At 37.1% G+C, this 25,411-nt stretch overlaps 2 protein-coding genes across 2 annotated transcripts in view; one reads left to right on the top strand and one right to left on the bottom strand.

The window, feature by feature from the left end:
- The window catches only part of LOC106663391 (head-specific guanylate cyclase), a 199,626-nt gene extending 194,479 nt beyond the window's left edge, over positions 1–5,147 (top strand). The window contains exons 9-14 of the mRNA XM_024229455.1: positions 1,224–1,403; positions 1,466–1,604; positions 1,854–2,020; positions 2,077–2,220; positions 4,076–4,230; positions 4,365–5,147. Of these exons, the coding sequence (XP_024085223.1) occupies positions 1,224–1,403; positions 1,466–1,604; positions 1,854–2,020; positions 2,077–2,220; positions 4,076–4,230; positions 4,365–4,590 (1,011 nt within the window). The 3' untranslated portion in view covers positions 4,591–5,147. The remainder of the gene's footprint in view (positions 1–1,223; positions 1,404–1,465; positions 1,605–1,853; positions 2,021–2,076; positions 2,221–4,075; positions 4,231–4,364) is intronic.
- A 5,457-nt stretch (positions 5,148–10,604) lies between these two features.
- Positions 10,605–23,319, bottom strand: LOC106663291. Its single transcript, XM_024229456.1, has 3 exons — positions 23,242–23,319; positions 11,155–11,232; positions 10,605–11,086 (listed from the first exon to the last, which is right to left on the bottom strand). The coding sequence occupies exons 1-3, from the start codon at positions 23,315–23,317 to the stop codon at positions 10,887–10,889; spliced, it is 354 nt and encodes a 117-aa protein (XP_024085224.1). The 5' UTR covers positions 23,318–23,319; the 3' UTR covers positions 10,605–10,886.
- Between the last annotated feature and the right edge of the window lie 2,092 nt (positions 23,320–25,411).

Genomic DNA, 25,411 nt, shown 5'->3' with positions numbered 1-25,411 from the left:
CTATGGAGAGTGGGGACCTCAAGGCTGTTAAGGCGAGGGTGAGGAGCATCCTCGGCAACTCCTTAATGCCGAGGTCCCTGAGCGTCGCTTTGGTCCGCCCAGAGATGCATCCCCTTGCCCCCACTACCACACCAGCCGCCAGAAAATTGCGTTTCTGGTGCAGCTCCGTGAGGGCCTCCCTCAGCACCCCGTATTTTTCCGCCTTGACGTCCGCTACCGCGTCCAACGCGCCCGCGGTCTCATACGCCACCGCGAGGTCCAGGACAACTCCCATCCTCGTCGGTGGCAGCGACGTCCGGCCGGAGACTCGATCCATCCGGGGCTCGGTGGGGAGCTTCGACTGAGACCTGGTAGCCCGAATCACGGAGACCGGCGACAAGGACCTGGAGGCACTCGTCGTGCCTCCTCACTATCTTGGAGTGATTCTCCGGGCATGTCGAGAGGACGTGAGAGAGCGTCTCATTGCCGGCCCCGCACTTCCTGCATTCGGCCGGCGTATTCGAGTCCGCCCTTCTCAACGCCTCTCTGGAGCCCATTGAATTGGTCCTCATGCGGAGGGCATTGATAAACCGGGAGTCCTGACGGATCAAAGATCCGTCGGACAGCCATCGGTTGCCCACCGTGACACCGGAAAAGCTCTTCACTCCGTGACCGGTCGCCCCCAGAGCCTGCCATCCGTCTAACTCCCCCCGGTATAGTCTTTTGGCCAGCGCACGCAATTCCCCGCAGGTGGTGGGCCACTCCCCCAGACCAAGGCGGGCCGCTGCCTTATTCAGGCGAGCCGCGACCTGGTTGGAGTCATAAAGCCCCCTGATCCACGGGTCGGAATTGTCCACTAGGGCCAGCAGCCAAATTAACTGTTCCTAACTCCATCTAACTTTACCCGTCTCTCGCTATACCATAATCCGAACCCTGCTTAACCTTCCCCTACCCTAGCCCTACATAACCTAACGTGTCCCTATCCCTGATGATTCCTAACCAAGCCTGCACTACACGGCAATGTGAAATCGATAACTAGAACATGGTCACGAAAAAAATTGCGCATTCAAACTGAAAACGAATTCATGTTACCCCACTTTCTTCTACCCTGTAAACGGCTAAGGAGATTTAAAGTAGTTATTTTTTTAGTGAACAACAATTTTACCATTGTTTGATGATCGATTTTCCTTCAGGAAGGAATTTTTGTGTCCATATCCTTTGAAATTAAGTGAGATTGTTCACAGGGACTGGAGCTGAAGGGACAAATGGTGCCGTGTTACGAGTCGGAGAGCCTGCTTTACATCGGTTCACCTTGCCTCGACGGCCTGGACAGTTTGAACGCAAGGGGGCTGTTCATAAGCGACATCCCTCTCCACGATGCTACCAGGGACGTCATACTCGTCGGAGAGCAGGCCAGGGCACAGGTACACATCAAACGATATTTCTAACTGAACAAACGTCCGTTTCATATCTCTCTGATTCAAAGGACGGGCTCAGAAGAAGAATGGACAAGCTGAAAAATTCCATAGAAGAGGCGAGCTGCGCTGTAAAACAGGAAAGGGAGAAAAACGTTAGCCTCCTACACCTCATTTTCCCACCAGATATCGCCAAACGCCTCTGGCTAGGTATACTTTTAGGAATTTTTTCATAATTATTTTCAAAAACTACTCTAAACAAAAATTAAACAGGTTGTTTCAGGATAAGCTCTACTTTCAAACAGTAATTAATAGTTAATTAATAACTGACACAATGTATTAGTGAGAACATGTTGTTTTTTTTGTTCAAGAATTATCCGTTTATAAATGTACTACCATAAGGGATAAATTATTTATTGTCAATTTATTTATTAAAATCGGATTGTTTTTCGCCTGTAGGGGAGAGTATCGAGGCGAAAACTCACGATAACGTCACGATGCTCTTCAGCGACATTGTCGGTTTTACTTCAATCTGCTCCACCGCAACACCTTTCATGGTGATCAATATGCTCCAGTGTCTCTACAATCAGTTTGACATTTTTTGCGGTAAATTGGACGTTTACAAGGTAAACGAGCGTCTACTTCTTTCAAGAGCTGGCGGTAATTGTTGATTTCGTTACAGGTCGAGACTATAGGAGATGCATACTGTGTGGCCGCTGGATTGCACCGGTCGAGCGATTACCACGCTCAGCAGATCGCCTGGATGGCTCTGCAGATGATGGATAAATGCAAAAACCACTCAACGCATGACGGAAAACCTATCATGGTAAATCCTACTTTCATTACACAAAATCGACCTTATCTCAGGATTTGCCCCTGAAAGAAATATTACATAAAATTATATAATTTATAATATAAGATACCTCAGTTGAAAAACATACATGCGCTCTCGAAAAGCGAACAATTGGATGTAATGCTAATTTATAATAATTTTTCTATAATTAAACTATATGTATCCATATGCAGTTTATGACATTGTTTTTCGATACAAAAATTTGTTGTCTCCTAAGAGATATTTCTTATTGAAAAATTTGACCGATAGTGGGTTTCACAAAGCCCCATTTTAAGTTTTTATCAATTAAATGTCGATTGTTGTGGTAAAAAAAAATTAATAACGAAATATATGAAAAATTAGACAATACATATCTAATAATCATTTTTACCCATTGGTTACCATTTTTTTCTTGCGATATATAAAAATATCGATGGAAGTTGGCACATTTATGGAACGGCTATTTGTACAAGTTGGCCTCGCCCTCGCTCACTCACTCTCTCTCTCTCTCTCTCTCTCTCTCTCTCTCTCTCTCTCTCTCTCACTCTCACTCTCACTCTCCCTCTCTCTCCCCTCCCTCCCTCATTCCCTTCATCCCTCCATCACTCCTCTCTCTCTCTCTCTCTCTCTCGTTCATTTTGTGTCTTGCTTTTATATTCGCTCTTTTTCTCTCTCACTCGCTCCCTTTTTCTGTCTCTGGATCTACTTTTTCTCCTTTTGTTTCACACTCTCCTCAATTTTCTCTCCTTCCCTTTTTTGTTTATCTTACTTTTACCTTCTCTCTCCCTCTCCTTATTTCTAGCCTTGTATCTCATCCACTTTCTGTGTCTCTCTCTCACTCACTCTCTCTGTCTCTCTCTCACTCTCTCTCCCCTTCTCGCTCAATCTTTCCATCTACGTCTATCTCCCTCTCCCTCTCTCTCTCTCCCTTTCTTTCTTTCTTTCTTTCATTTTGTGTCTTACTTTTATATTCTCTCTTTTTCTCTCTCACTAGCTCCCTTTTTCTGTCTCTGGCTCTACTCTTTCTCTCTTTGTTTCACACTCTCCACCATTTTCTCTCCTTCTCTTTTTTCTTTATCTTACTTTTACCTTCTGTCTCCCTCTCCTTATTTTTAGCCTTGTACCTCACCCACTTTCTGTGCCTCTCTCGCTCTCTCTCTCCCTCTCGCTCAATCTTTCCATCTTCGACTATCTCCCTCTCACTCTCTGTCTGTCTGTCTGTCTCTCTCTCTCTCTCTCTCTCTCTCTCTCTCTCTCTCTCCCTCCCTCCCTATCTATCTCTCCCTCTATCCATCTATCTACTTATCTGTCTATTTCTTTTAAAATAAAGTAACTCGATTTCGGTCCCTAATTAAATATTTTATAATCTTGAAGGATGTCATTCGTTGTTTCCATATAGTGAGTGAGTACGAATGCCATCCGATGTGAAATTGTGAGTACGGCAGTGAGTGTTTGGCTGCCCTGTTCCGATTTTTGGAGAAAACAGGGGTTAATTTAAACATATAGATTATTTATTACAGTTAATTTTATTGCTGTCATTTATTATTTATTCGTTATTACTAACGGTTTCGTGAAAATGTATTTCTTAGCGTAAATGTATAGCAGAAGAAGGTCGAGGGCGGAATATTACTTATCCAATCGACACTAAATAAGATTATTTAGTGGATAAGTTGTTATTTATATGTATAAAGTTAACAGTTGTAAGAAATATTGTAGTTCAGAATGAGTGAGTGTGTCTAGGTAAAAAGTACGTTTGTGGCTGAAATGATCTTCTTGTCGATAGGCCCAGTAATAAAAAGAAAAATTAAGACCATTTTAAAAATATTTGATTATGGTTGTTTGATTATAGATGAGAATCGGGATCCACAGTGGAAGCGTTTTGGCCGGAGTCGTCGGTGTAAAAATGCCAAGATACTGCCTGTTCGGGCACAACGTCACCATCGCCAATAAATTTGAGTCCGGATCCGAACCTTTGTTCATCAACGTTAGCCCTACAACTTACAAGTAAGTCTCTCGGAATTGTTCAAATATAGTGAGTTGAAATAAATTTTAAAACGTATTTTTGATTAAAAATGCCTCTACTAAGAGAATCTCTCAGAAAATTGTATATTTGATTTTGTCCGTTGAATCATTTACAGGTTGTTGCAAGCTTCAAAAGGGTTCCAGTTTGAGGAACGCCCTAGGCAGTGTCTCCCCAAAGGGTTTCCATCCAATATACCTGGAACGTGTCATTTTCTCCTCGGCTATGCGAACGAATCCGTGCCTGCCGGGGCTCCACTCTCCGAGCACGTCCACAAAGGGATGGAAGACATCGGACTGCATATGTTGAACGTCGAAGACGACGCCGTACATTTAGATTATTAAATTGTTCAATAGTTTGTAATCTAAAGCCGAAAGGCTTCTAAGAAAAATGTTGATTGGGCCGTTTTTATTTTATTTATTTTCTACGAGCTTACAATTAGATTCTAAAACAGAGGCTCGTTTCAAACGGTTCTATATATTTTGAGTACGTTTTCAACACTATGGCTTTATAAATACAGGCGGCTTTTCTAAGTAGACAACTTTCTGAACTGCTACTATGATACCTTTTTGCGCAAATTTTATGTCCGGTGGTTTCTCATCCAATATAAAATAGAAAAAAAAACATTTGATGTTAAATGTTTAAATGTAATTATATTAGAAAGGATAGGAATAAAAAAACATGTACCAGTTCAAACCTTTGTAGTTTCACTAAATGGTAGCAGAAAATGCTATGTAGAGGATTGATGGTCCAATAATTGTAGTAAAAATAATCGCAGTGGTGATAGAAACATAGCCAAAGATATTATTTACTATATGTAGGCATTACAGCAGTAGTATAAATAAATGTGATATATACAGGGTGTCAAGTTACTAGTCTTTGGTTTTCTCAAAAACGTCTCCACCTAAAAATATATGTATGTATATACAGTATTTTTTTAGCATAAGCTCTACATTTAAATAATGCAAGAAAAATTTAGTAAAATTCTATTGAAAACTACATTTTCATTTCAAAATTCATTGAGTAAAAAACACCTTAAACTTATCGAACAGGAGGACAAGACTGAATGAGGAAAAATGTTGACGGTTCTCTACATTGAAAAACAGTCATACTATACGTCAAAACATGGAACTACCGCATTCCACTCTACTCCACTTTGTCATATGCTTAGTCTTAGGAAAAGTCTCGAAATCGCCAGGCAAGGGTTCCCAAGGAGTTGATTCGGGGATCGAACAGGCGGGAAGATTGATCAGTACATCAACAATCAGGAGCTACTGACTTCCAGTCAGAAGGACTATGCCCAGACAGCAAACTGAGTGTCAAGACCACAACTTAACGAAAGACAAGGACAACTCGGTTTCAACTTTAAAACCCCACCTAACTTCAGATATTTTGGACAGACAGGGTTCGTTTCTCTACATATACGACATTACTGCGATCTCTTTGGACACACCGAGTTGAACGTCGGGGATCTTACAAGCTTTTTAATATCCAGAAAATTCGATTTCATACCAAAAGTCATCGTAAAGTTGTCAACGATCCTCCTCTCGATCTCTCTTAAACCTCACTGTTCGAAAGTAGAGCTTATTCCAAAATAAAACCTGCTTAATTTAATTTTCTAGGGAGAGTAGTTTATGAGCAAATCAAGGTGCACACTAGTAAGTCCATACCCTGTAGTGCTTTTCCTACATCCTTAATACTTTCACGGTAGCTGGTTGTTTCGCAGTTTCCGTAGTAAATATATATTTTACATTCCAAAATTGGAAAATGTCGCTGTTAAGTGTTATTTAAACTTTACGTTTATAGTTGATAAGTTGGTTAAAAATGTAATTTGCTGAAAGGTGGACCCTAATGAAGATCTCTTCAAAAGTACTTGTTAAATCAATATTAAACAGATATTTTCTAATTAAAATGAAAGTTTCAATTATACAAATGTCTTAGGTATACCATTAGCAGTATATTTATATATAAGGAAAAAACCAAGGCGGATACTTTTCTAATAAACCCAATCATCAACCGCAATGAGAATACTTCTAAATTCTCCCATTTTTATAAGCACAATTTTTGTATAGAATAGATAATACAATAAATGTGATGTTATGTTATTTATGCGTCGTGTAAATGTTATGTCATTACATAATAAATGCATAATTGATGACGAGTGTTTTTCTATTTTAACCTGTTAATTTAAAAAAATTGCAGTATGTGGTTTTGCTTAATTAATTCATATTTTGAAATATCAAATTCACTAGTTTTCGTGGTCCGCTTGACCAATTAATATCATACAATTAATTAAGGTTTTTTGTTGAGATAAAAAAGTCAGTGTCACGAGCGGGATTCGATCCCCCCCAGTGGTAGAGTAGCGGCGTATCAAGCCAAAGGTCGCGGGTTCGAATCCCGCTCGTGACACTGACTTTTTTTATCTCAACAAAAAACCTTAATTAATTTTTGAAATATCACAATTAATTATGGTTTTTTATTTCAACTAAAAACCTTAATTAATTGTAATAAATTAATTGGTCAAGCGGACCACGAAATTAGTGAATTTTTTGAAATATCATTGATCCGATCTCGGCAAGTTCGACTTACCCAACTGGACAAATTACGCCAGAACTTAAAGTTCTGTGTACAAAACGCTTAAATTAAATGACCTTAATCGTACAAATTTATAATCCGATTATAAACCGATATCGCAGGAAGATTAAAAATACAAATCCACTCGGGCTGGATTTCTGTGCAAACATGGACAAGTCATATATTATTCATGTATTCATTAACAGCAGTGACGCTATTGTTTTGATATGCCCAACATTCATCTGCACGAGGTCTACTCCATTATGAAATACCAGAATTTTTTATTTTTCTAAGTTAACTTTGCAGAGGTGGTCACATTCCGCTGGAATACTCCACGGCCCTCAAAAGTGAGAAAATAATTGTAATCAGTGACAGCCTCAGAGCCATGGCCACAACATCAGGTAAAGGGGTAACTATTTGAAAACAAAAGCAAAACCTCTCAGCTTAGCCACATAGGAAGAGGCCGTCTGTGGGTCACTCCGGGATTATCCGCAACGAGAAAGCGGACTTAGTAGCCAAATAAGCAACCCGAGTCGGGTCGAATTTGGAAATAAAGATTCCTACTGATTTCATTCGAAGCGCAATTGGATAAAAGGAGGATAAAAAAGAAATGGCACTTTCGCACGATAAAATCACGAAAACACTATCAATCTTCACTTAACCCTTTATGGCCTAATGCTGTCTTAGAGAAAGGCAAGCTTTAGCTTTTTTTACGTTAGCGGGAAATCCCGTGAGTTTAGTGATAGAGAGTTCGGGTTGGCGCCAAATAAATCAGTGTTGCCAATACAAGGGCAGAAACAGAGCAGAAAAACGCCATTCCCGTCCTGAACTCACGTGATTTCCCGCTAACCTTTTAAAAAAATTGTTAAAGTTGGCATTGTTCTGAAGAAATTTTGGGAAGAAAGGGTTAAATTTTAAACCGGATATGAAAATTTTTATGTTTGGCAAACATCACAATCGATACAAGAAGCAGTGGTTGATGGTGATAGAAGATTCCAAGATGGAGATTTTAATTGCCACCAAAAAAATCACTGTTGCCAATATACTGATGAAACAATGAAGTAAACACACTGTACCCGCTCGAAATGCATAGCATTAGCTGAACTTTAGCATATGTGCTACATTTGATGTTGTCCTGAGGCAAAATTGAGTAAGAATGGGTTAACTAGGGCTGAAGTTGTCTATAGGTTAAAATTGTTAAAGTTGGCATTGCTCTGAAGAAACTTTGGGAAGAGAGGGTTAAATTTTAAACCGGATATGAAAAGTTTTATGTTTGACAAACATGCCAATCGATACAAGATGCAATGGTGGATGGAGATAGAAGATTCCAAGATGGAGATTCTAATTGCCGCCAAAAAATCACTGTTGCCAATACATTGATGAAATAATGAAGTAAACACACTGTACCCGCTCTAAATGCATAGCATTAGCTGAACTTTAGCATATGTGCTATATTTGGTGTTGCCCTGAGGCAATATGGGTAAGATTTGATTAACTAGAGCGGAGGTTGTCTGAGCCTCCGGACACATAGGTGTGTGAAGGTAAGGGACCAGTTAAGGCCGGGAATTCCCCCTGTAGTCTTTTATTATTTTAACTTAACAATTAATTAATAAATTCTTGGACTGAAATTTATATGAAAAATAACAACCATGTTATACAGAAGTTAGATTTGATTGCAACATTTGTTGAATTAAGCCCACGGCTTCTTTCCCATTCGACCTGTGAACCTTGAGGGAAAAGTCTCCGGATCTTAAGGCCAACACGTCAAAATGCTTCAAGCTCCACATGAAACCCAAGTCACTTGGGAAAGGCTGGGATTAATAGGGCAAGGTTGTGATGAGGGGGAAACGGTTTACTCTACGAATGTACCAATATTTTGATACGTTCCTTGGCGACCGTCTAGGAAACGTGTCTCCAATGCTGGGATCCTGTGCGAGAAGACACCTTACTGTCAATACTGTTACTGACCTGGTTCTCAGCCTGCACCATCCGTTAAAATCTGTCTGAAAAATTGTAAAAAAATTTTTGCTAGTCTTTACCGTTTTATTTAAAATTTTAATATTGTTTTACAATTTTATGATTTGAAATAATCGTTATAAAATAAATATGAAAAAATATATTTCACACAAAACGATATAACTATGTAACTTTGAACTTACGGTTAGTTCATAACGACAACCAATAAAGACAATAAAATGCCAATTCCATTTTATTATCCAGAAATAATTATATAATTGTGTTAAAATCATAAACTGTTTTATTCATGTAAAATTAAGGTTACTTTAGAGTATATTTCTCTTTACTCTATCGAAATTTTGCTTTTCTTTCTCTGTTCTCTCTCTCTCTCTCTCTCTCTCTCACTCTCTCGCTCTCTCTCTCTCTCTCTCTCTCTCTCTCTCTCTCTCTCTCTCTCTCTCTCTCTCTCTCTCTCTCTCTCTCTCTCCCTTTCTATCTATCTATATATCTATCTATATATCTATCTATCTATCTATCTCTATCTATCCATCTATCTATCTATCTATCTATCCATCCATCTATCCATCTATCTATCTCTATATATCCATCTATCTATCTATCTATCTATCTATCTATCTATCTATCTATCCATCTATCCATCTACCTATCTCTCTATCTATTTATCTATCTGTTCTTTATCTATCTCTCTTCCTATCTGCAGTGCTTGGGAGATACCAAAACCCCCCTTCATTCATATGATCATTATAGTAAGGTGACCTCAACATTCCCTTCCGTTACAGCTTTCTGAAGTTCCACTACAGATTTTCGACCCACCGTACGAGTGATTGGGCTCGCGAGCTGATCAATAGAGTTAACTCACTTCACTGAGCGAGCGATGAACCTCTCTGAAAACAAGAGCGGTAGCTCACACTCCGATACCAACTCATCAGCGACGCCGATTAATTTTGAATTTTGTCTTTGTTACCAGTCAGTGATTTGACAATGACTTCACCGCATTGTTCGTTCATATACAGTCAGGCAAGTCGCAACGCTATCACGACATCACTGCGCTTCACGCTAAGCAGCAACTCTCCCCTCTAGCATCTCTCCGTTCCAGCAACTCTCTGCTCCAGCATCTCTCCGCTCCAGCAACTATCCACTCTAGTCTCTCCCTCTCCGTTCCAGCAACTCTCCCCTCTAGCATCTCTCCGCTCTAGCAACTATCCACTCTAGTCTCACTCTCCGTTCCAGCAACTCTCCGCTCTAGCATCTCTCCGTTCCAGCAACTCTCCCCTCTAGCATCTCTCCGCTCCAGCTACTCTCCGCTCTAGCATCTCTCTCCGTTCCAGCAACTCTCCGCTCTGGCATCTCTCCGTTCCAGCAACTCTCTACTCTAGTCTCTCTCTCCGTTCCAGCAACTCTCCGCTCTAGCATCTCTCCGTTCCAGCAACTCTCCACTCTAGCCTCTCTCTCCGTTAGAGCAACTCTCCCCTCTAGCATCTCTCCGCTCCAGCAACTCTCCACTCTTCTCTCCGTTCCAGCAACTCTCCACTCTAGCCTCTCTCTCCGTTCCAGCAACTCTCCTCTCTAGCCATAAAAATGTGAGGAGTGATAAAAACGAATCAGATTTTATGCTGCCAACTTTACTGGAAGGGCCTTTTGGTTTTTGTGACTTTGTGACTTGACAGGTTTAATATATACCTTCATTGGCTCCTCTAGTCTTACGGAATTAGGTTTCATTGAAATAAGTATTCCCAGGTAGTTTTACAATTTTTTTAGATAATATTATTATTCTATTATCATTATAAATAATATTTAGATAATACAGGTCGAGCGTTAATCAATAGTTCAAATATGGTATTATGCTGGGAACGCTCCGAAAGTAATTACAATTTAGAAACTTAAATTAAATTAATACTATCCATTAAATACAATAAAATTAAAATGACATACATTGTAGTTTTTCTTTTCTCGTTTATGCTCATGTTTATAATTCAAATCCTTTATAAATAAGTACTTGAGAGAAACATCTGACGGTAACAACGTGCTGTTTAGTAGAAAGACAGACATTTATTTAATTTAAAGTCTAATTCAGCTTTAAATCGTTTTCTTATTTGCTAGGCAATTTCTTAAACCTCTTGGAATATTTCGTCCTTTTGCTCCTTGCCTGAGGCGCGATTGCGTTGGGCGAAACAGTTGCGTCTGTTCGATTCGTGTTCGTGTTGTTCATCTGGGGTCCGATTTCGAACAAGACTTGAAAATCCGCATTTCTCCCCAGCCTGAAACCGAGGCCGACTTTGGACAGCAAACCTGGAACAGAATATTTTAGACAACATCTCAATATTGCAGGAAAACGAAAACTATGTTTTTTTATTTACCACTTTTGATAGGTGGTAGGAAAGACCAAATTGCGTTGCTAAGTGTAGTGAAGTCTTCTGGGATGATGATGAACGCATCTGAAAATCAGTACAAACAAAAATTAACGTTCAGCAGAAAAATTTATAAAATAGCACACTATATTTATTTATTTATTTATTACATAGTTCAAACAGGGAAGCAGCCATAAAATAAAACAATCGTAATATGATAATAGTAATAATAATTATTTGAAGATCATGAGATGTGGTCTAGTGTGACGTAGATTTTAGAAAAACATTTTCTTTATCGTGCCAACGTTTCGATTTTTATTTAGATCATCTTCAGCGTTGTGGCACTCTCAACACGACCCATAAGAATGACACATCTACGCAGAAAACGAACACTTTGAGCACTGAAGATGATCTCAAAAGATCTAAACCTTGGCACGATAAAGAAAATATTTTTCTAAAACCGACGTCACACCAGACAGCATCTCATGATCTTCCAATAATCATTATCTAACGGTTACTAAACACCACACAGTAATAATGGTGTGTGTTTCTTAGTGACCGGTTGTTTCATAGTTAATTGAATTTATGATGAGCGGTCAAGAATAAGGTAGTTTAGAAAAACACTACTATTTTTGTGGACGTTTGGACCTTTATTCAGGTCATCGTCAGGGCATAAATTGTGGTGCTATTCTTGTAGTGTCATACAGGTTTTGTGTGGAAGTGTTGTGGTGTCATATTGGCTTTTACAATAATTTCTATACAAAACCAATATGACACCACAAGAATAGCACCACACTTTATGCTCTGAAGATGACTTGAATAAAGGTCGAAACTTCGGCTAAAATATAAAAACGGTGTTTTTCTAAACTACCATATCCTTGACAGCTCCTCACGAATCTGGCAAAGTAATAATAATACATTAGGTTAAAACAGTGTATATAAGGTAAGCAAACATGATAACAGTCAAAAATCTACATGTAAATAGAAATAAGGAAAATCGAAGATTAAACTCCATTGCAGTTCAACGAGACCATCCGTATTATTCTTTAAAAACTGAAAAATCTTTCTTTTAATGGTCACCTGACTATCAACATGGATCAATGCATGACGTATTAAAGCCCTGTCAGGCATTGAAAAAACATCTCCCGTGTTTAATTACCATACAGGGCAGATAAATTAGCTAATGAAAATTCGATCAGGAAACTCAACGGCTCTGAACCCTTTTTCGGAATACTAAAGATATAACGAACAGTGGGTTCAAATAGTAATGTAATCGAGGATAGACAAGAGAATATTTTTATAAAAATATCACCGTAGAAACTTAACAGGACATTTATGACGTGTTAGGACAAGGATGATAGTAGGGCTGCTGACTGGATACTGTAGAGTTCGGAGGCATATGTATGTCCTCGCAGCAGAATCAACCATGCCAAGAAATTGCTAATAATATAAATAAATTTAAAAAAATAAAACAATTCCTATGTTAGTCTATCCTTCCTACTCCCGGGAAAGGACAACACATAAAGGGGATATCATGTAGAAGAGGGTTTGGGTGAATGGTCATGGTGCCTGATAAAAACAATTGTGGCATCACCTACCAGTGGTATAGCCGGGAATACACTTACCAGATGCAACGCTATGCGATGCTACCCGACGCCTTGTCACGTTTTGATAGGGTGTGTACATTACATGCGACGTCAAGCGCACGCCACGTACAGTCACACAGCGTGTATCAGAAATAAGTATCACAATCGCAACGCGTCTTTTGTTCTTAATGCATTATTTTGAGGAAAACCTTGTAATAAATTGTTAGTTATATTTTATGAACACTACCATGTAATAAATTGTATGTTAAACTTCATTGTTTTAAATAAATTTATTCCAGTGTCTTGATAAATTTTCTTCCTAACCATCGTAATTAAATAACTTTTACGAAAACTCATGAATTTTTGATCTCGTTTAATCTGGTTTCCATTAAAATAAGAATGTTGTAATTAATATAACGACAAAATGACATATACAAAGTTTGAAATAAACTACACAAAATATGAGTGTCCTGTTCTAACGCTACTAGACAAAAATGGTGTAATTTTATGAGCAAAAGCATGAAATAAATTGTTAGTTAAATTTTATGAGCAAAACCGTGTAATAAATAGTTAGTTAAATTCATTATATCAAAAATGGTATTCCGGGTTTTGATCAATTTTCTACCAAACTATTAAAATTACTTTTTTCTAAATAAAAACTAATGAATTTTTGATGTAGGTTAATTTGGTTTATATTAAAATAAGTACGTCGTAATTAATATAACCGCAATAATACATGTAGTTTGAATAAAAATATGAGTGTCCGGTTCTTTTGTCTTCGACTGTACTCGATGCTACCGACGAAAATCTGTACAGTCGGGATCACGTAGCGTAGAGTAGGGTAGCGTTGCGTAGCATCGGGCAGATGTGCACGGGGGTAACACAATCTTATGGAAAATGGACTTTGGATTTGCGTCGGGTAGCATCGGGTAGCGTTGCATCGGGTAACGCCAGAAACACACTTACCCGATGCTACGCCATGCGACGCTATCCGATGCTACCCGACGCAAATCTAAACTCCGATTTTCCATTACTCCCGTGCACATCTACCTGATGCTATGCCACGCTAACCTACCCGACGCTCTGCGATCCCCACTGTCCAGATTTTCGACGGGTCGCATCGAGTACAGTCGAAGACAAAAGAACCGGACACTCAAATTTTTATTCAATACATGTATTATAGTCGTTATATTAATTACAACATACTTATCTTAATATAAACCAAATTAACTATGATTAAAAATTAATTAGTTTTTATTTAAAAAATTAATTTTAATGGTTTGGTAGAAAATTAATCAAAACACCGGAATAAGATTTTTTGATACAATGAATTTAACTAACAATTTATTGTACTCGCTTCGGCGGTACATATACCAAAATTTTAACAATTTATTACACGGTTTTACTCATAAAATTTAATTAACAATTTATTTCATAGTTTTGCTCGTAAAATTACACCATTTTTTAATGTTTGGTAGCATCAGAACAGGACACTCATATTTTTTGTAGTTTATTTCAAACTAAGTACATGTAATTTTGTCGTTATATTAATTACAACATATTATTTTAATGTAAACCAAATTAAACGAGATCAAAAATGCATAAGTTTTTATAAACATTGTTTAATTAAGATGGTTAGGAGTAACTTTATTTAAAACAATTAAGTTTAACAAACAATTTATTAGATGGTTGTGCTCATAAAATTTAACTAACAATTTATTACAAGGTTTTGCTCAAAATAGTGCATTAAGAACAAAAGATGCGTTGCGATTGTGATAGTGATTATTGTGATAAACGCTGTGGACTGTACGCGACGTGTGCTTGCGTCTGATAGATGTGCACACCCCACCAAAACGTTTCAAGGCGTCGGGTAGCGTCGCATAGCGTAGCATCGGGTAAGTGTGTTCCTGGCTTAAGTGTGTTCCCTGTTATAAATGTTCTTATAAAAAAACACCACATAAAAATAAATTTAAGTTTAAATTAAAAGTTACATAAAATATATACAGTATGCCACTGAATATTTACAATCGATGACACCTTCGGGTTAGCCTCTTCCAGTACTGCGTTTAAAAGCACGATGTATAATTATCCTATTCAATAATTTATACATAGGTTTGTAACAGGACCCGTTTGATAGTAGGAAAAATGATGGGATGATACTACACTGCGAAATATTAACGGGGAATAAAAAATAAAACATTGTGCACAACCCTCGAATATAGACACACGAGGAGATACCGAATATTCTTTGTTTTCAAACGGTTGCAATTCCCAGTCCGTCTAGCATTTACTATGACCATTAATCAGTCACAATTTATGGGTCTTCGGTGGCCGCAACGATTTAGGCGTTGACATGGCGCTCAACACTTTAAGGTAAAGGTTCGAATCCGGCGGCCCTGCATTGGAACCCGACATACTTATAAATGGTCTTTTTTTCAAACACATCGGCACCCCGAGGGATGATATTCCTTTGCAGGAAAAAAAAAGACACAAGGATAAAATTTGAGAAAATACATTTGATTATAAATTCAAAAAACACAATATTTACCCATGGACAATTATATGTTGCCTTATCCAGCGGTATGACAAATATGAGTATTAGAAGAGAATGAAAACTAATAGAAAAATGTATAGAAAATTTCGACGAAGCGTTGGAGTAGAGAACAAATTATTTTTTCTAGCGAACCTGCCAAAAACCAAGAGGCACGGAAGTTTTTGAACTTATTTACAAGGAGTTGCTCTTTTTGACTTATTTGAACAAATATGATAATATAAAACTAGCGGGGGCACCGCTCGGCAACACCCGGGCCGCCTCACCGCCTGCTAGCTTTTTCATGAGGGGATGAGTGGCCAATACAAAAGGAGCGGCGGACGCCCCTAGTATTTAAAAAAAGCGTTACAAATAAAGTTTCATTTATTTATTAATTCCTAACAAATACTAGAATGTAATATAGTGAGAAAGTGAATAGAACGATTAAAATTGGGTGGAAATATTTACGAATGCCAATGCCTCCAGGGTATCTCGTAATCCTAAGCTTAATTTCTAACCTCTAAGCATGGGTCAAGTTTTCGTCATAAGATATTATGTCAGACAAGCCAGAACATTTTTTTGCGGTAATGTGAGTCACAGATTTTAACCATCTACTAGATTTTGTTACGACACAACTTCAGGCGTATTCATACCGCAGACCGAGGCCAGATATCCGTATCTCGCAATTTTGGAAATTGATCGGAAATAAAATTAAGTTATGTAATATTCTTTTTCTACGATATTTCAAGTCGTGTTATTTTTCCATTCAATTCACTCGAATATTTCTTCGTTGGCGCAGTTTTTTTCATAAATCTGTAAAATAAATTACAAGGCGGGCAGGAATAAATAAAGTGTCGTTTAAAAAAAAAGGAAGGGTTATTTTATACATAATTCAACCGGTGGACTACATCATTAATTTACTCTGGTACCGTGGTCGCCTCCTTTGACAAGGGCTAAAGTGACACCACCATTTAAAAAGTGTGATCATCAATTACGAGATAATTCACTTACTTAAGGTTCTTTTTACAAAGAGTTTTATGTAAACAAAAGCAACTAGAGTCTGTTTGGATGATTTTGAATCAGAAAAAGCACAACTGTACGGGGTTCTTTCTGGATCTGTCAATCTGGGTTTTCTCTGGAAACTCAAAGAGCGTCCAACCTCCACACCTCATCCTCAAGCCGTAAATGGAATTTTATTTTGTTAAAATAATTGCTTTTTTCAGTGTGAAAACTTGTGGGAAAGTGTATTCTGTCCATTACCATATAGGCCGAGTTGGAAGTTTTATTTCGACTGACAGGATTGGCGCAACAGGTACTTTTTGTTTTGTTTTTCGAAATGCTAATCCGACCCACTGGAAGAAACGTCTGCTATGGTAATTGGTCAAATAAATAAAACATTTTGTTTGGCGACGTTCCTATTTGGTTGGATAGCCCCCGGCACGTTGTAACGGACACGGAATATCTACTTTTGTTACAACGGTATTTCAACTACTAGGTTATATGAACCCTCGGGATGCAGCATTTGTAAGTAAGTCGGGTTTGAATGCAGGACCGTTTGTTTCGAACCTGGGACCTTTACCTTACGATGATGTAAGCCGTGTCAACGCCTTCCCGCCCCCGACGCTCCTATGTAATCACATCCTTTGATGGTTTGCATTTGAGCATGATTTCGATATAATTAAGCAAACATGATGAAAAATTTCGAACTATAGACAGAAATGCATTGATGTCTTGCGTCGGCTGATGAATGAAAATTTAAAAACAACTCTTAAATCGCTTTCGTTTTTGTCTAAATAAATGCGTTTAAACAAAAATGGTACGATGATAAAATTGAAAAATTTAACTCATTACCACTATTAAATACAAAATTTCATTCCAAACAAAACATAAACATTTTCAGCCGGATCGATCGGAGGAATCGTTTCTCCGCGATGTCCCTTGTTCGATTTGAAAGGTGATTTGAAGCATAAATAACTCATTTAAATTTAATCCAAATGGAACGTTGTTACAGCCTTTCAATTAATTATTCTTTTTACGTAAGGTCATGGTTGAGATAAAATGTCATTGTTACGAGCGGGATTCGAACCCACGACCTTGGGCTAAATACGCCGCTGCTCTGCCACATGAGACTTCGATTCTCTCGGACACCAATTCTCCTTCTCACCCTACAACCGTTCGAATTTTCCTCTTTTTGCCATTTTGAAATGCCGTGTAATCAGGATTCGATTCTCAGCGATTTATGAAGAGGCCACGGGGAGCTGTTAGTGAAGTTATACTTCTTTTACTTATTAAATATTAATCCATTTATGTTTTAGTGGTGTCCAAGAGGATCGAAGTCACGATAGCTCAAGTGGCAGAGCAGCGGTGGATTTAGCCGAAGGTCGTGGGTTCGAATCCCGATCGTGTCACTGACTATTTTATCTCAACCAAAACCTTACATAAATATAATAATTAATTGGAAGAAGTAACTTGGTCAATTGACCACTAAAACATAAATGAGTTGGTACAATCGTTTTAAAGCAGAAGAGGTTCGCTTTTAGGTTATGCTTAAGAACTTTAAGTTGAAGTTAAATTTAGGCCACTAATGTAGTTTATAAGGTCATTTCCCTGCTAGTTTTTCGTGAATCGGTTAAGACGTTTGAAAGTTATCAAATTTTGTAATTTTAGGAAAAAATTCCAAAATTTTTCACTATTGCGCTTTGTGATGAAGAAAAACGAACATAAATTTTGTTCTTTTTGAACAAAAATTTTAACATAATGTTCCACGTCGCTCGGCCACAAAATATGTACGTCCATATATATTTTTTGCCAAATTAACCCTTTTTAACTTCAAATTACTCTTTTTACTTTCAAATTATCGCTTTTTAATTTCAAATGAACTCTTTTTTAAATTCAAATTAACCTTTTTTATCTTCAAATTACCCTTTTTTTCTTTCAATTTATCACTTTTTAATTTCAAATTAAGCTTTTTTTAATTCAAATTAACCTCTTTTAACTTCAAATTACCCTTTTTCATTCAAATTATCGCTTTTTAATTTCAAATTAACTCTTTTTTAAATTCAAATTAACATTTTTTTATCTTCAAATTACCCGTTTTTTCTTTCAAATTATCACTTTTCAATTTCAAATTAAGCTTTTTTAAATTCAAATTAACCTCTTTTAACTTGAAATTACCCTTTTTTCATTCAAATTATCGCTATTTAATTTCAAATTAACTCTTTTCTAAATTCAAATTAACATTTTTTTTACATCAAATTACCCGTTTTTTCTTTCAAATTATCACTTTTTAATTTCAAATTAAGCTTTTTTTAAATTCAAATTAACCTCTTTTAACTTCAAATTACCCTTTTTTCATTCAAATGATCGCTTTTTAATTTCAAATTAACTCTTTTCTAAATTCAAATTAACATTTTTCTTTACATCAAATTACCCTTTTTTCATTCAAATTATCTCTTTTTAATTTCAAATTAACCCTTTTTTGTTAACGAAATTCACGAACCCCTACAACTTTCCCTTCCTCCCTTAATATTTTCTTCCAGAAACAGGCCATCTATAACCGCCAGAAAGCCAAAAGTCCTGGTTACGGTATAATTATTCCAAAAATATTATTGCTACTCCTAAAAAAGCGATAATTTTCATAATGTATCTCTTTAGCAGTGTCTTTCGCACTACCCATTTCCAGATTATCTGGAAATTCCTTTCAATAAAGGTTATTCCTAAACCAAACAATCCCATTCACCTTCCTATTAAATACAGACCAATCATCCGTTTACATAACCGGGAATATTCTCGAAAAACTACTATTGCTCCGCCTTTACAACAAAATCCCATCCCATATTATCCCTAATCACAAATTCGTTTTTCGAGTTGCTACACGATTATCCATCAAGCTCATCGCGTTGTAGACACCATCGCCACTGCCCTCGAGCTGAAAACAGTACTGCCCCTGGTGTCTTCCATGGCATATCTCAGGCATTTGATAGGGTATGGCACCCTGGGCTTTTGTGGAAGCTCAAGGGCATCCTACTATCTACTCTATCTATTCCTGATAATAAAATCACACCTTACAGACCACTTCCTCACTTCCAAACTGCCCAAAACACTTTTTACTATTTCATTTACCCTATTCTGGTCGGTGTTCCACAGGGGAGCGAGTACGCTCTCCTCCTCTACACCTTCTGCACGGCTGACCCACGACCCTCTAACACCTTGTTACACCTTCACATAATTTACATTAAAAAATGAGTTACACACACTCCGTCAATGGAGAGAGAAGGTTAATGAAACTAAACTAAGTACATTGTTTTCACTCTTAACAAAAAATTCTCCCTCCGTTATATTTCATCTTTCCATTTCCGTTGCGAATCACGTACGATACCTTGGACTGTACCTCGACAAACAACTTACGTGCAATCCCATGGTATGGTGGAAAGGATGCTAGGAAGCGGGGTTTGTATTCCCCAGGCACTGCAACCTTCTGGATTATTGTACCTTTCTAGTTCCTTAGTTCAGTCAATAGACTCAATCCTTCTTCTTAGAAGTATCAGGTCATTGGCTGTTGCTGCTGCAATTTGATTCCCTAAGTCTTTTCCGTACGTTAGGTTAAACCTCCATTGAGCTGTTGCTTCGCATTCGAAGATGATATGAGTGGCTGTTTCCTCCTCCTCATTACACAATCTGCAAATGGGGTCATCGCTGTATATGCCCATGTTGTGTAGATGTGTTCTGAGATACCAGTGACCGGTTAATAGTCCTACCACTCCTCTGAGTTTGGCCTTCTCCAATTGTAGCAGTGTTTTTGCCAGTCTCGGTGAGGGTTGTTTCATCATACGTTTACTATGTCTAGCACCGCTAGAGTTCATCCATTTTTCCTTTTGTTTTGCTTGGATCCATTCTGCGATGGAGGATTCGATATTTGTTTTTGTTATCCCAAAGATAGGTTCGGGGCCTATGTATGGCCTTGCAGATCCTCCTCTGGCCAATCTGTCTGCTTTCTCGTTACCCAAAATTCCCCTGTGCCCTGGCACCCAAGATATCATCAGGTTGTTACGTTTCACCAGGTTTTGGAGATTTTGGATGCATTCACTGACTAGTTTTGATGTGATTCTTTTACATGCTAATACTTTAATAGCTGCTTGGCTGTCTGATCTTATGAGAATTTTTTTGTCAGTGTAACCTCTTTTAAGATTTTCCAGGGCACACGCATTGATGACATGTATTTCCGCTTGAAAGACCGAAGTGTACTTCCCTAATGAGTTTGATTGCTCATATTTTGGACTTGTACAGAAAACGCCTGATCCGGTTCCTTCGTTTATTTTGGAGCCATCTGTGTACCATATCATTGTATCTGATGCTCTCCTGTGTTCTTCCTCTCCTTTATAGTCCGTTGAGACTTTATAGAAAGTTGTGAAGATTGTTTCCGGGATCATGTAATCAGTCCCCATTTCTAATAATGGGTGTCTGATTTTGTTGATTATGGTTGTACGCCCGAATTGTTTAGTTCCTTTCCAATTTAATTGTTTCTGGAGCCTAAATGAGCTTTTCCTAGCGTCTCTTTGTATAAATATTTCCAGTGGAGGTAGGTTTATCCAAGTTTCTAATGCGTTTGTAGGGTTTGTTCTCATCGCCCCTATGATACATAGGTTTGCAAGTCTTTCTATTCTGCCTAATGTTTGGGTAGCTACTTTTTGTTGAGCTTTGTTCCACCAGATTAGTGATCCATAGGTTATTCTGGGTCTTATTACTGCCGTGTATAGCCGATAGGCCATTTTCGGTTTTAGTCCCCAAGATTTGCCTAAGGTCCTTCTTGTAGTCATTAGCGAGTGCATCCCATAGGAGAATTCAACATAAAAATTTAAATACATGATTCAGACTGCTAAAAACTTGACAAGCGATCCAAACTTACAGTAACAAACCAAAAATGACTAAACATTGCCCTTCTAGCCCCACTATGGACATACGGACTTGAACTGTACTGAAACTCCAATCTTAACAGACTAGAAACCATCCAATCTAAAAAATTTCGAACAATAGTTAATGCCCCTTTTATGTATCCAACCATACAATTCATAACCACTTAAAAATCCCAATTTCGCTACAAAGATTATCATTCTAAATTACCCAATCCGCGAATTGCCATCATCAACATTACCAGCCAATCCTCGACGAACACTGAAGCGACATTGGCCACGCGACAACTTAGTTGCCTAACATCGGCAAAGGATAGTTTCCAAGTGATCTCCACCCCGTTGGTGAACTAACGGCTCCCATCATATTAATATCTGTATCCAGCTTTCCATTTGTCAGTGGATGTTGATTTCAAACTTTACTCGATTCACAAGACTAAAAACACGCTCAAAAGCCAAAAAGTGTTCTTTATAGCTTCTCTCATACACTACAAATCCCTTATTAGACATTTAAATCCGCCTTATTAAATTTAACTGAACCACGAACGAACGAACGATTCTTCAACTTGATCAAATAAATATTCGGCCGGTCTCGGAAAAGTGGTAAATTCTAATCTCTGAAGAATTGCTTTTACCCTCGGCTTCAATTATATCCTCAGAGACGCTCAATGATGAGAAATTGCAGGTTGAAAGCCAATAAACGGAACTGCGGAGCTCTTTTTAGAAGCATCAACCTGCCCCCCTTATTCACACTCCCTTCCTATCTCCTCGACAACTGAACGCCAAAAAAAATTAAAATATTTGAAAAATAATAACCACAATTTTAACGAGTTAGTAACAATATAATCCTCCTGGAATATATGAAATTTCATTTCAGAATACAATATAATGTTTATTTTCTTCTATTTCTATTTATTTTTAAACTATTTAAATTTGTACTTATTATTAGTACAAATAATAATAATAGTTATTTAAATAATTTATTTGTGTTCTATGGCATACCTTCGAACCGTCTGCCGATAGAAGGAACTGGATTTTTTTAAATAAATTAGTAATAATAGGTAGGCCATCATAACTTGGAAAATTGATGGTTTCAACTGACTTCGGCCGTCTTCAATAGATGGCGAATACAGTTTACTCTGGCATCCCACGACAGTGCCTCCTCTGGCATCTGTTGGATTCAGTCTATACTACACATTTTCAATGTAACAGTGCCTAAATTGAAGATAGATTAAAACAAAAAGAAAATCAAAATTGAAACTTCTTGACAACAGAAATTAAACATCCCTCCCACCCGGACATCCCCTAATTTTGCGTTGCGTTTATGACGTGAAATTGAACTAATGAAACTATAAAAAGGAGTTCTATATTTTGTTTATTTATCGACATAAATTTCAACGTCGATGTTTAAACCTATTAAAGGCAACATGTTAAATTTTAATCTATTAAAGCCTCAATATTTTGCTATTATTCTTTTACTAGACAACCTATTGCAAAGATGTTTAATTACCTTTCTCCCAAGACGATAAAAAATAAAGTTGTAAAATCAAAATAGAAATAGACCATGTTTTTTTTATTATTTCGATAATTAAAAACCATTCACCTAGGAGTGAGAAATAGACCAAAAATATTTAATTTTTATACGTAAATTAAGAAATCACATTTTCCTTAGAGAGAAAATAGGCTGATTAATAAACATGCAAAAAAATAAAAAAAATACACTTTTAAAATAATTATCTGAAGATCGTGAGGTGCGGTCTGTTGTGACGTAGGTTTTAGAAAAACATTTTCTTTATCATGCCAACGTTTCGATCTTATTGAGATCATCTTCAGGGCTCAAAGTGTTTATTTTCTGCGTAGATGTGTAATTCTTGTGGGTCTGGTTGAGAGTGCTCTGAAGATGATCTCAATAAAGATCGAAACGTTAGCATGATAAAGAAAATGTTTTGTTTTAAACCTACGTCACACCAGACCGCACCTCGCGATCCCAAATAATCATTGGCTAACGGTCAATAAACACCACACACTTTTAAGAATTAAATTTTTTTCAATGTTTTCGACATATTTAATTCACCTGTTTCAATAAGGGCGCTTGTTGCTACAACCAGTATCGTTGCTGTTTTGAGTAAAGCCAAGCCTGACGGAGTCATATCTGAAAATATAATAATTATTAATATACAACACGAATGGAACGATGGCCTAGGCTCTAATTATATTTTTCTTTTTCACACAAAAAAAATGCGTTTTGTGACACTCGTGCACTTAAAACCAACCTCCATTCTTTAATTACATCGGTTAAAAAATCCATAAGGGAGGAGTTGGTGGCAAGAGCCATGATGTACATTACATTACACACTATACAGGGAACTAAATCCGAATATAAAGTGTGCAAGTTTAACTGGAAAAAACAATCAAAATTTAGATCCTCGATCAATCAGATGGTTGGTGAAGTTAAGTGGCGAGTTGCTTAACCTGAACTACAAACCGTACCAAGCTTCTGAATGAGAAGGAATGCCGTCTTTGTAAGTTGAACGTAACGGAGGACATTTTCCATTTTACAGCGGTTTGCCATAATCTTTCCTTCGAGTCAGCGTATTGACAAGAAAAGAATTTTAAAGTTTGTTGGATGGATCCAATTGGGCTGCATTGGCCGAAAACATCAGGACAGCCTGGATATATAGGAAGGATTATATTGAATGATAACATTGTTTTTTCCTATCTATTGTTTGACGTTATTATTATTTTTTAGTTCTTTTTTATTCATATGTGTATACTTATTTCCCTTCCTACTTTTATTCTTGTTTATCCTTATTTCTTTTACTTAATCTGTTTTTATTGGGTTTATGGCACTTAACTAATTAATTATATTAGTTTCTATTTAGTTATTTATTTTATTTCTAGAAAATTCGTACTTTTGTTAACCATTTACAATAATTTATAATCAGAGAGGTTTATATTATTTTGCAGTGTATAAAATTATTTATTTATTTTATTTATATATTTGATTTAATTATGTTATTATTGCTAATATTATCATCATTATTAAAATTATTACATGTTCTCACCACCTTCCGGCAGACGAAGAATCCATGCCGTATTGTTTATTTTTTATTGAATATATTTATGTTCACTTTATTGTAATATTGCTTATAAATTTAATTATTATTTTATTATTATTAACTTATTATTATTACTCTTTTTCGGTTTCTCTCTCTCCTCTCTCTCTCTCTCTCTCTCTCTCTCTCTCTCTCTCTTTCCCTTTCTCTCTATCTAACAATCTACCTATCTATATATTTCTGCCAGGCTCTCTTTCTTTTCTCTCTCTCTCTAACTATTTACCTAATTACCTATCCATCTACTTATCTTTCGATTTATCTCTCTGTCAATCACTTTATTTTTTGATCTACATCTCCTTCACTTTATTTTTCTTTGACAATCTTTGTCTCTATTTATGTGACTGTCTAATGTCTCTCTCTCCTCTTTCACTATTTCTTACTTTCTCCTATCTGTATATCTGTTTTTCTTTTTTCGTTCTCTGACGCTCTTTGTCCCCTTCTTTTTCCGGGTCTTTCATTTCTCTTCTATCCTTTTCTCACTCTACAACTGCTTATCAGCAAACTGACTCAAAACATATTTACTTGTCATTTACTTACATACCGCCGACTTGTCAGTTGCAGTTACGATAAGTTGAATGCATTAGTAGCGATATTTCTCAATGGAATTGTATGTAAAAACGTCGAGACAATCAATTGAGTAATATTTATTACGGCTGGTCTTTGAATATGCAAATGGTTTTAAAAAACCTTAGACTATTGTTTTCATTGAATTGAATAACCAGTTAGCAAACGGTGTACTTCAATTACGAGACCACTTCTAATGGATATAAATGTCAGACGAATCCGTGATGATAATGGATATGGCGAAAGAGCAATTATAATTTTCTATTATGAGCCGGCTAGGCGTGACGGTAAAATTTATTCTACATCTGATGCGAGCATTTTTAAGTGTCCATCAGAGCGTGTAGACGGAACGTGGGGAATCAAGAGCTTTCATTTTTAATATTAGCTTTTGCAAACACTTCAGATATCATATTCAGAGGAGTGATGAACCTTTAGTTCTGTACACTTTTGAAAAGGGTTGCCTGACGATTCCGGCGAGATTTTGATACCTTTCTGCATTTTGGAACTAAATCACACGGTTTTATTTCTATTAAATGCGATTACATTCCTAATTGCTCCTCTGAA

The sequence above is a fragment of the Cimex lectularius genome, unplaced genomic scaffold, assembly GCF_000648675.2.
Source record: "Cimex lectularius strain Harlan isolate CLEC.00 unplaced genomic scaffold, Clec_2.1 scaffold372, whole genome shotgun sequence".
NCBI lineage: Eukaryota > Metazoa > Arthropoda > Insecta > Hemiptera > Cimicidae > Cimex > Cimex lectularius.
Note: the sequence above shows the minus strand (reverse complement) of the source record. Positions and strands in the feature narration are given on the sequence as shown.